The 12,004-nt window shown below is 31.9% G+C and overlaps 1 protein-coding gene across 1 annotated transcript in view; it reads left to right on the forward strand.

Annotated features, from left to right (window-relative positions):
• LOC113059310 (RNA-binding motif, single-stranded-interacting protein 3) overlaps nucleotides 1-12,004 on the forward strand; it is a 142,724-nt gene that overhangs the window by 50,558 nt on the left and 80,162 nt on the right. Inside the window, exon 3 of the mRNA XM_026227713.1 lies at nucleotides 11,740-11,798. Coding sequence (XP_026083498.1) covers nucleotides 11,740-11,798 — 59 coding nt within the window. The remainder of the gene's footprint in view (nucleotides 1-11,739; nucleotides 11,799-12,004) is intronic.

Here is a 12,004-nt window from a genome sequence, read left to right on the forward strand (position 1 = left end):
ACATTTGACACCAAATGGTCTCAGCAATAGACTTGCTCATAATGCTTTGAGAAACGCAGTCCTGAACATCACAGTTAACACCAGTGACACTCAAATCTTTTAGTGACGAAAAGCCAGCTGAGCTAACGTTAAGATTAGTGCGCTTCTTAGACGTTAACATCATACTGTTAGCAGTGATGCTAAAATAGAATCCAAATCAATGCACATTCAAAAGCACTTGGGCGCTGTGTAAAAACAGCATTTCCCAAAAATAAAAACATCCCTTTATCGTGATATTCAATAAGACATTTTCACAATTGTTTTGATGTACTTACAAGTTGTTCCATAAGTTTGCTCCAGTCGCTTGTGATTATCCTCCGTGTTGAACAGATTCTTCTGAACGTCGATTAGAACAACAACGTGACGTCACGGAGTAAACTTAAAATTAATAATTTAAATAAAAAAGTCTACTCAAAACCCGACGTTAAGCCACACAAAAAAATAAAACAATTCCTCATTCAGAAAATGTAATTTTTATAAGTTGCATCAATGATTTAAAAGATTTTAAATGCGGTGTTCTTAATCTTTTTACGTTAGTAGTACAGTTCAGGTTCAGACCTGTTGTTGTGTAAGTTTAGCATGTTCAGTTTAGTCTGTGTAGAAATGACCGTTCAATAGTGAACAAAATGGAGACCTAAACATTGAAACATACATACATATATATATATATATATATATATATATATATATATATATATATATATATATATATATATATATATATATATATATATATATATATATATATATATCAGTATCTACAATGTGTATGATGGTCTTTCCTGGCTAGTGCATTATAAAAAAGTAAAATAAAATCTGATTATTTTTCAAGCTACATAATCTTAAAGCAGATCAATCCGAATCAAAGTGCCTTGTTTTAAAGAATCCCCACACCCCCAGTTCCCCCAGCAGTGTCTGGTAAACTGATGGTCTCCTCTCTTCATATGCTAATAACACTAATGCCTCCACATTATCACCTGGCCTCTCACAGCGAGCAGGTATTCGGACATACAAGCAAAGCCCAGAAAAGAAAGCAGGTCTATTTAAGTGTATTTTATAAATGAAATGATACAAATAGTATTTAATTATACCAGATATTAATTTATTATTATTAAATTTAGGTTGAAACTCAACATTTTTGCAAAGAAGCTGTTTATATTTTAGGCATTGTATATTATTTTATTTTAAAATAAGTCCGGGGAATACTTTTATTAAGTCAGGCATTTGTTGAACACACTGCTGGGTACTTTTTAAAAATACAGGAGAGCTTCTTTCCCATAACATGCACCAATCCAGCATCAGGCTTATGGTCTGTGGTCTCTCAAACACTGGATAATATCAGTAAAAAAAATATATAATTTCCTTTAGGGCTTAAATGAACCTCATCATTTAAATATAGCTCAGGCTTCTGAAACACTATGTGTGGATGATGGACAATGCTCCATTAACACAGAGAACAAACTTGGCCATCACATTGTTCACAAACTTCCTGACTTTGTCCACCTTTCCTCCAGTGGTGCCTCGGGTCGATTGAAGAAAGCATAATCTTCATTTGTTCAGCTGGTCCCTGAAACTGAAAGATATTCAAATCAATATACACTAACACTAAGAGGTTTACTTGTCTTGAAATGAGATTGACATCTATTATTCTTGTTGATTGTGGCAATTCCATTTTGGGAAATATATATTTTTGTATTCAGAACATTTTATATTCAAAATATATTGAGTAGCAACATACCTTTTTTTTTTGAGGACTGAACTTTCTGATGAAGTGAAATTCTTGTTTAGAGTGAACAATGTGAACTGTTGACTTGACTTTTCTTAAAAGAAAAAAAAGTAAAGTAAAAGTAAAGACAGTTTTGTTAAACATTTTTAAACATAGTTGCAACATTTGTAGAATAAGTGATTAGAAAATGTAGAACTTACTCATGTTGTAGGATATGTTCTCCCTTCTAGCAGCCAGAATCATTTTAATAGTGAGTGAATGTTCTGTGATTATAAAGCAGCACTTCCTCCAGCTGGAGAGCGATTGGTCTGTACGACTGCTATCCGTGTCGATGCGGTCTGTATGAACGGTCATCTGTATGATCAGCTTCTGTTTGACCAGTCATCAGCATGCTGGCCATTCTCTTATGTATTGCATCTCGACCTGACGAGTCACTCTATGTCTTATGTTTTTACTTTAGTTTAACTTTTTCTGATGGAAAGAATGGCTGTTTTAGTGTTATTATCAACATTGTTGTTTCATAGATAAACAGAATATGAAATATTGATAAATGTAAAGGCAACCAAACAGGCGTCACAATTCACAGTCTCATTGGGGACCATTTTTACACTTTCTCAATCCTTGACTCTTGGTCAGGAGCCCTTGGCGTCAATTTTTAGTTTGTCCATTTAGTGCAGTTTTTCCATGTGCAGGGTATTTCACTGGTTTCATTGAGATACCTTTGCATCAACAGACAGACGCTGTGGACAGGGACATTTATCACGTCAGTTTTGATGTCTTTTATCTCAAACTCAAATTCAGCTGTATTTTATGATGACTGTGTTTATGGAGTGGAATTATTTTCAGCAATTAATACCTCAATGTTGAAACTTTTCACATAAACTTATTGTATGACTTCAGAAGACTTTGAATACAACACAAATAGTTTTTAATACTTTTATAATCTTTCTAGCACTAAATGCCCATGAGTGTAAAAAAAAAAAAAAAAAAAAAAAATTCCCTGATTATTTTTCAAGATACATAATCTAAAAGCAAACCAATCCCAGTCAAAGTGACTTGTTTTAAAGAATCCCCACATCCCCCAGTTCCCCCAGCAGCGTCTGGTAAACTGATTGTGCTCTCTTCTCATATGCTAATAACACTAATGTCTCCACATTATCACCTGGCCCTACACAGCAACAGTACCAACAGTATCCAGACTAACTGAGTCTCATCCAATCACGCTCCAGATATCTGGGTGGGGTTATATATATATATACTGTTTTCCTGACAGAATCTACTTTGAATTTTTTAGTTTTTTGTGAAATAAAATTCCAAAACCTTGAAGGACAAACTGCTTTTTGAGATTCCTACATTGCCTACAAGGGACCACATACAACAAAGCCTACTAAGGCCATTTCTCATCTCTTTTTTCCATTCAAGACTGAAAAGGTAAGTTATACATTCTGAATTTAGATTCTGATAACATGTAAATTGTAGCCTTAAAAAATAAATGTGACAAAAATGCATGCAGACTGTTAAAATTTGCATGTAGTCTCTCAGTGAATGTTAGTGCTGTTTAATCTCTATTTACTGTATATATTTGTTCATTTGTTGATAGATTTTTTTTGTGGTTGTTTCTAAATATTGTTTTTCATTTTGGCAAATGCAGTGTACCCTAAAAAAATCTTGAATATTTCACAGGAAAATGAGACCCAGAAGAGTCTGTCCTGAAAAGGAAGCTTTGAAATTCATCGCATCTGGGAAAGATAAAGACATATTTCAGTCAAGAGTCAAGAGAAAGGTAAGTTATCATTTAAGACAGTTATAAAGATTGTAATGCACTGATAATCATACTTGATAAAATATTAAATATTGATAATCAATGGAACTCGAAAACAACTGGGACACATATTAAACTTGTATCATAAATGTATGTATTCTCTAAAGCTAATATGTGCATGTGTATGTGTTTGTGACCAACAGATTGTTGATGAACAGAAAAGAGCAGATTTGTGTGCATTTGTGACCACAAACATCACTACAGGAGAAGAAATGATGTTCGACTGCAGAGATCCTGACTGCCCATGGAGACAGGTACATTTCTATTTCAATAACTTTAGCTCATATTTCAGAGTTATTTCATGAATTGTTATTTATTTGTAGTAGTCAAACTTCCTTTGAGTTTTAATGTAAAATAATGGAATTAACCTGGCAAACTTGTTACAAACAATGTTAAATCAGTTTGGGATCAGTACGATTTTTTAAATGTCTTAACAGTAACAGTTTTCTCTCTCTCTCTCTCTCTCTATACGTATACTGTATATATAGACAATATATCTATAGATATCTCTATATAGGTCTATTCAGTTTATTTTAAATAAATGCTGTAATTTTGAACTTTATTTTCATTAAATAATCCTAAAAAGTACTATATATCACAGTTTCCACAAAACTATGAAGACGGAAAAGATGCTTTCAACACTGATAATATAAGAATCCTTATTAATGATTGAGAACCAATAATAATTGATCATAAAAGAACATCAATTCAGCTAATTCAAATGATTTCTGAAGATCATGTGACACTGAAGAGTAGAGTAATGATGCTGAAAATACAGCTGCACATCACAGAAACACATTACAGTTTAAAGAACATTCGATAAGAAAACAGTTATTTCAAATTGTAATACTATTTCACAATTTTAAATTCATTTTACAATATTTCTGATCAGGTAAATGCAGCCTTGATTAGCAGAAAAGTCTTCTTTTAAAAACATTAAACCAGTCTTCCTGATCCCAGACTCACTGGTTAGTGTGTTGATCCTGTTAGATGTGTGATGTTTGTGGGGGAGAGAGAGAGCGTGAACAGGGCAGATAGCACTACAACACAATAGAGATTACTGATCAAAGTGAAGAAAAAACAATCCGCACTGGTATGGTCTTTACTATATTTCATAAAATAGTACCACTTTCCCATAAGATGTCATTGGTTAACACTAGTTAACATGAAAATCACTTTTAAAGTGTTTATTAATGTTAGTAAACATTACTTTCATCATTAACAAATACAATGTTTGATTTTAATAATGTATTAATAAATATTATTTAATGTAGTTGAGCTAACATTAACAAAAAATAAACAGTTGTATTTTTTTTAATGTTAACAAAGCTTAAATATTTAAACAAATGTATTTCTCATTGTTAGTTAATGTGTCCTGTCCATCGCTCCGTGTTTTTAAATCAAACTTAAAGACTCATTTTTACACCCTTGCATTTGAGTGATGCTGTGAACAGTTCTTTTGATGTATGTTTTTAATTTTTTTAAATGTGTATATATACATATTTTTTATTTTAATTTTTGATCTCTGTTGCTTTTAAAGTAACCTTTTCTTGTAAAGCAGTTGGATCAATGATGGTTGTGTTAATGTTGTGCTCTATAAATAGAAATTGAATTGACCTGACTTATTGTAAAGTGAAACTTTACACTTAACAAAAAACACTTTATTTAAAGTGAATAATGCACTGGTAATCCAGAATAATGCATTAGTTAATCAATAATTATTGGCTTATTCTGGTCAATAAACTTGAATATCACTTGGTAAGTGCCACTCAATAATTGTGAAAAAGTGAATCATTAATTACTGGTTTGTTTATTCTTAACTAATGCACAATTCTGGATCCTTAAAATGTTAGGTTAATCATGAATTACTAGTGTGTTATTACATGAATTACATCTTTTAATTTGGGTCTGGGTTTGAGTATAAAAGGGGATGCAAGTCAAAAAGTTTAATGTATGAAATAATAAAATTTTAGTCTGTAACAAATATGATTAAAATAATTAATTAAAGCATTAATTAAAATCAGTTTTACAAAAAGAGCACTTGTTGAAATGTTCTGCATGTCACTTTCAGCGTTCATAACAATATCATTATTAATTCTGTACAGCTTAGTCAGGTGGCCATTACTAGAGATTGTTATAAATGAATCTTCTATATTACAGGTAGCAGGATGCTTGGTCCATTACAGACGGATGGACAACACCCTCATCAGACTACTACACCCTCCAACCAGGATCCACTTGGTCTGTCTCTACATGTCAGAACGAGTAACTTCAGTCTTCGATGTGACGAAAGACTAAACATATCTTAAGCAGAATGCTGAGCAAATCAGTGGAAGAGCATCCTACTATTGAGGAATGCCTTCAGGAAGTCAAAACTATGTGCAAAGACTTATTGTAGAGTTTACAATAAGCATTCAAATGATTAGATATAAATACTGGTGTGAATTTACAGGTTTTGATCACTGGTCTTATCAAATATGAACCACAAACAGCTACAGCAATGTCCATGTGGTTTCAGGAAATAGTGACACAAATGATGATCTTTCTGAAATAAGGGCTGCCAGCTCAGAAAAGACTTCAACCTTCAGTCTTGGACACATCAGTAAATCACTAGTGCCATTAAATCAAAATGGTATTTTCCATTCACCACAAACAATACTGAAGAGCTGAAGATCATTGTATTTTCATGTTTTCAACTTTGTAAAGTATGTATTACTGACATTACATTTTTTTCATTCATTCATATATTTATTCACTATATATATTTTTTATCTTTTAATTTTGTTAAATAGCAAGAGCCAGAAAGCCCTGGTCAGAAACAGAGAGGAAAGTCATAGAACACTGTTTCAAGATCTACTTTGAGGAAATGAAGGCTCCTGGAAAAGTGGACTGTGAAAGATGCATAAATGCAAAGAGGATTCTAAAGGATAATGGAAGAGACTGGAAAACAGTTAAATACTTTGTGCTCAACAGAATAATTTCAGTTAAGAGAAGTTTGGGTCAACAGTACTGAGCCCATAAACCCTGAGAGCTATTTTTAGAGAGATTATGAGAATAAAGTTTGACTTGATTTCATTCAAAATGCTGTTTTGTTTTTTCACAATATCCTTTTCAGTGCAGGAAGTCTCCATATATATATATATATATATATATATATATATATATATATATATATATATATATATATATATATATATATATATATATATAATGTATATATATATATATGTATGTATGTATGTATGTATTAATTCCAAAGATCCAAATGGTTATCTGTTTTCTTGCCTTTACATTTAACAATTTACATTTCACATCAATGTTTAGAATATTCTGCCTATTTCTGAATGTAATGGCAATGTTGATAATAAAAATGGAGCCCCTTAATCAAGTGCTGCTCTGAAAAATGTTAGTGTGTTAAACGACTAAAGTGCCAATGCTTAAAAAGTATTTTATTGTAGCTCTCCATACAACACCTGACACTAATACACATGTGGAGGTCAAAACTGAAAATTATATATTGATTGTTGCATTGAGAATTTTCAGTTGGATCCACAAATGTGCAAATGTTAAAAGACATTCAGTTCATTTAATTTACTGGAGCCAACTGAAGTTTTTAATGCAGTAAATAAAAAAATAAAAAAACACTGGTCCCCTGTTAGATGGTGAAGTGTGACGCCTGATCAGTTGACCTTACATTTAACAATATTTCACATTCTCACCATCTCTGATTGCTATGGCAAGGGTGATAAGTGTTCAGATCAACATTAGCACTATTCCATCCATCCATCCATCCATCCATCTAAAAAATGCACAAATTGGCCTCCAAGATCAAACCGGTCCCCAGTTAGATGGTGAATCATGACGTGATCTGTTTGGTTGCCTTTACATTTAACAAATTACATTTATTTATTTATTTATTTATTTATTTATTTATTTATTTATTTCTGAATATAATGGCAATGCTGATAATACCCTACAAAAAAATTGAGCCTCTGGAAAATGTCAGTGTTAAACAGGTAAAGTAGCATAGTTAAAAGGTATTTTACTGAACTCAACTGAAATTTTTCAATGCAGCAAGTTAACATATAATATTGTTTCTTAAGTTAACATATAATTTTGTTTCTTAAGTTAACATATAATGTAGTTTCTTAACTTAACATATAATGTTAATGTGTCTGTGATGTAAGAAGAGTTGATTCAGTCTAACAGGCGTCACACATCACCATCTAACTGGGGACCAAACTCATTTTATCTAACACATGCACTCTTTACTGTCAGAAGTATTGACATGCAATTGTTACCTTAAAGAGCTCTTTCTGCTCTTTTTAACCCATCAATTTGTTTTGTTGATGTAAATTAAACAAACTAATAATGCTTTACTTGAGAAATTAATGTAATTATTTTTCTTCTCGCCTTTTATTGTTTGATTAGCATTAATGCCAACACTTAACTCAAGCCACAAGACAAGATTTTTACAGATAAAAAAAAGGAATCTTAATGACCAACTTCTGGTCTAAAAATGTTTGACTGGAAAAATCATCTTGTAATAAATATAATTTCAGTTCTACTTTCTGAGTATGAATTATCATATGCAGTAAAAACAACAACACTCAAGCTCTGTAAAAGGTTTTGTTCAACTGCCTGGATTCTCTCCTGCATGATTTTATCTGAGTCTCTTTAGACATTGGAACCGTACATGAATCATGAGCTTCTAGAATTGGGATCACAATGTGTCAGTCATCACCGATGAGATGTTGAGAGTGACCGACTGAAAGTGAACTTCTTTTCACAAACTGAACATACAAATATACACATAACAAATAACATAATAGTCGTATTAAGTAGAAACAATAAGTGCTCTCTATATATTCAAAGTTCAAATAGAGAAAGATAACAGATCTATAGATAACTACGAAACCTGTTATAGCCTACATACTAATTACAGTCTAGATATGTTATCAAGCCTAACTTGCGAGCATCAGGGAGCATCACTCTCAAAATGCGGGGTATTAAAATTGCTTTTAAATACGCGTACATGTTTGATTTAAAGATCGCGGGAACACTCGGCGGTGCTGAGCGTAGATTATACATTGCAAGACATTCATTTTGTCAAACACTCTACAACGAATCCTCTTTTGATGTTTCTTATCGGCCAATGAGGGTCATTTTTGTTTGTGTTGAACAGAAAAAAGTCAAATAATAAAAACAATTCCACACAGGCTAAACTGTACATACTAAACATACACAGCAACAGATCTGTGCATGTGGTGATTTCACTAGAGTAAAGCACACTGGTCCCCTGTTAGATGGTGAAGTGTGACGCCTGATCAGTTGACCTTACATTTAACAATATTTCACATTCTCACCATCTCTGAATGCTATGGCAAGGATGATAATATAATGTTACAATATATGTTGATTGTAACATTGATTTAGAAATTTAGCCAATTGAATATTTTCAAAGTTAACATGAAATTGGCAAGAAATGTCAAAGCAACCAAAGAGATGTCGCAGTTTACCATTTAACAGGGGACCTAAGTGTTCAGATCAACATTAGCACTATTCCATCTATCTGTTCTATCTATCTATCTATCTATCTATCTATCTATCTATCTATCTATCTATCTATCTATCTATCTATCTATCTATCTATCTATCTATCTATCTATCTATCTATCTATCTATCTATCTATCCATCCATCCATCTGTCTATCTGTCTGATCAAATTATCATCACTGATAGGACCTTCTCAGGAATGGGTTTTGATTGCATTCATACGTTCAGAAGTGTATTGGGGTTAAGCCAAGAAAATGTCAAATAAATGTAAAAAAAATAATAATATATATATATATATATATATATATATATATATATATATATATATATATATATATATATATATATATATATATATATATATATATATATATATATATAGTTAATTATAAGAGGCATTACCTCTGCCCTTGAACTGTTGACAGCTGGCTGACTCTAATTATATTACTACTTTTTATTACTATTATTATTATTTGAAAAATAAAGAAACTAAGTACCAACAAACTAACTATAATGGCACTTCTCAATGTGTCAGTATTATAAGTACATATACGTATATTGTGTATGTATACAGTAAAAACTACATTTGTTCAGACACCTTGAACATTTCACACACTATCACAGTTTATTTGCTATAGTTTAGATAATGGTAATAAAAGATGACAAGAACTCAGAGTTAACCTGTCAGAACAAATTCATCTTGATAATATCAGATAGCACTTAAGCAAAAAATGGTCAGGTCTATTGGCAGAATAATTTTTATCAAATTTACTGGTAGTCTACTTTATGAGGAATTTTTGGTTATAATATGTCAGTTTTTAAAAATTATATATTGATTGTTGCATTAAAAAAAAAAAGCACACTGGTCCCCTGTTAGATGGTGAAGGGTGACGCCTGATTGGCTGACCAATATTTAACAATAATTCACATTCTCACCATCTCTGAATGCTATGGCAAGGATGATAATATAATGTTACAATATATGTTGATTGTAACATTGATTTAGAAATTTAGCCAATTGAATATTTTCAAAGTCAACATGAAATCTTCAAGAAATGTCAAAGCAACCAAAGAGATGTCGCAGTTTACCATTTAACAGGGGACCTAAGTGTTCAGATCAACATTAGCACTATTCCATCCATCCATCCATCCATCCATCCATCCATCCATCCATCCATCCATCTATCTATCTATCTATCTATCTATCTATCTATCTATCTATCTATCTATCTATCAAAAAAAAATCACAAATTAGCCTCCAAGATCAAACCGGTCCCCAGTTAGATGGTGAAGCATGACGTGATCTGTTTGGTTGCCTTTACATTTAACAAATTACATTTATTTATTTATTTATTTATTCATTTATTTATTTCTGAATATAATGGCAATGTTGATAATACCATAAAACAATTGAGCCTCTGGAAAATGTCAGTGTTAAACAGGTAAAGTAGCATAGTTAAAAGGTATTTTACTGAACTCAACTGAAATTTTTCAATGCAGCAAGTTAACATATAATATTGTTTAAGTTAACATATAATGTTGTTTCTTAAGTTAACATATAATGTAGTTTCTTAACTTAACATATAATGTTAACAATGTGTCTGAGATGTAAGAAGAGGTGATTCAGTCTAACAGGCGTCACACATCACCATCTAACTGGGGACATGCAATTGTTACCTTAAAGAGCTCTTTATTTTACTTTATTTTTGCTATCCTCAAATTAACTATAGTGTCTTGCTTGTTTTGTCTTATTATCTGTGTGATTGCATTCATATATTGAGAAGTGTATTTGTATTAGTCTCAAACCCCGAAAATATCTGCACGTCATACTAATTTATTAAACATTTTGGATTTCTATTAGAATATTTCTTAAATGGAGATATAGTGTGAATGTTTCAAAGTTTAGAATTGCATTTAAATACAGTTAGATTGTAAAGAAACACTTGGTACAATTGCCCTTGTGTTTGCACACACAGTTGCATTGCAGTCTATGGAGGTCCCCTGTTGGATAGGTAGATGTCACTCAGGTCCCCACTTGGCATGTTTTTAAAAAAAATAAAAAATGCATTTTTTCAGTTATATTATGAAAAAAGACCTCAAATGAAAATTTTGTATGTAATTTTTGTTTCTTAAAAATGACCAGAAACACTGGTCCCCTCTTGGTCAGTGTAGAGTGATAGTCCCCTCTTAGTAACATAGACGTGTATGTGTGTGTGTGTGTGTGTGTCATATGTGTCAGCAAATTTTTTTAATTTATACAATTTTAAAAACATTTCCGATTTTTAAATGAATGCGTTGAATGTGTAAATGAATGAATTTTGTGTTTAAATGAATACATCTACTGTCATATTGTCAAATTATGCAAAAAGTGTAAAAATATTAGGATGCCTAAAATGTTAATTGTGAAATTAGCAAAGTGTTAAAAATATTGTTTCAATCATGTTAATTTCCACCACATAATGTAATGAAACAATAGCAGCTTAAAAAGATTAGACACTGTTAGCAGACCGAAAAATTTCATGCAATAGTTAGAAATGTACTTCATCTAGATGGCTTTCATTTGAGCTGACCCTGTTGTTCTCTTTGTCCTTTGCAGGTATGGAAAAATAGTGTCAACAAAGGCAATCCTGGACAAAAACACCAACCAGTGCAAAGGTGAGTACCGCAGTCAATATCAGCTTGCATTAAAAACAAGCTCACAGAGCATTCACAGTCTCACTTAAAATAATCAATAATCCTCCTAAAATGAGAGCTTTTGAAAGACTCCGATTAGTCTGGAGATTGTCTGGATGATCTTTAGAGGCGGAAATGTGTTAGCGTGATTGTGGGTGAAGTCTTTACACCCGGATAAGACGTTAGCG

Source organism: Carassius auratus, chromosome 41 (assembly GCF_003368295.1).
Source record: "Carassius auratus strain Wakin chromosome 41, ASM336829v1, whole genome shotgun sequence".
In the NCBI taxonomy this organism is placed as follows: Eukaryota; Metazoa; Chordata; class Actinopteri; order Cypriniformes; family Cyprinidae; genus Carassius; species Carassius auratus.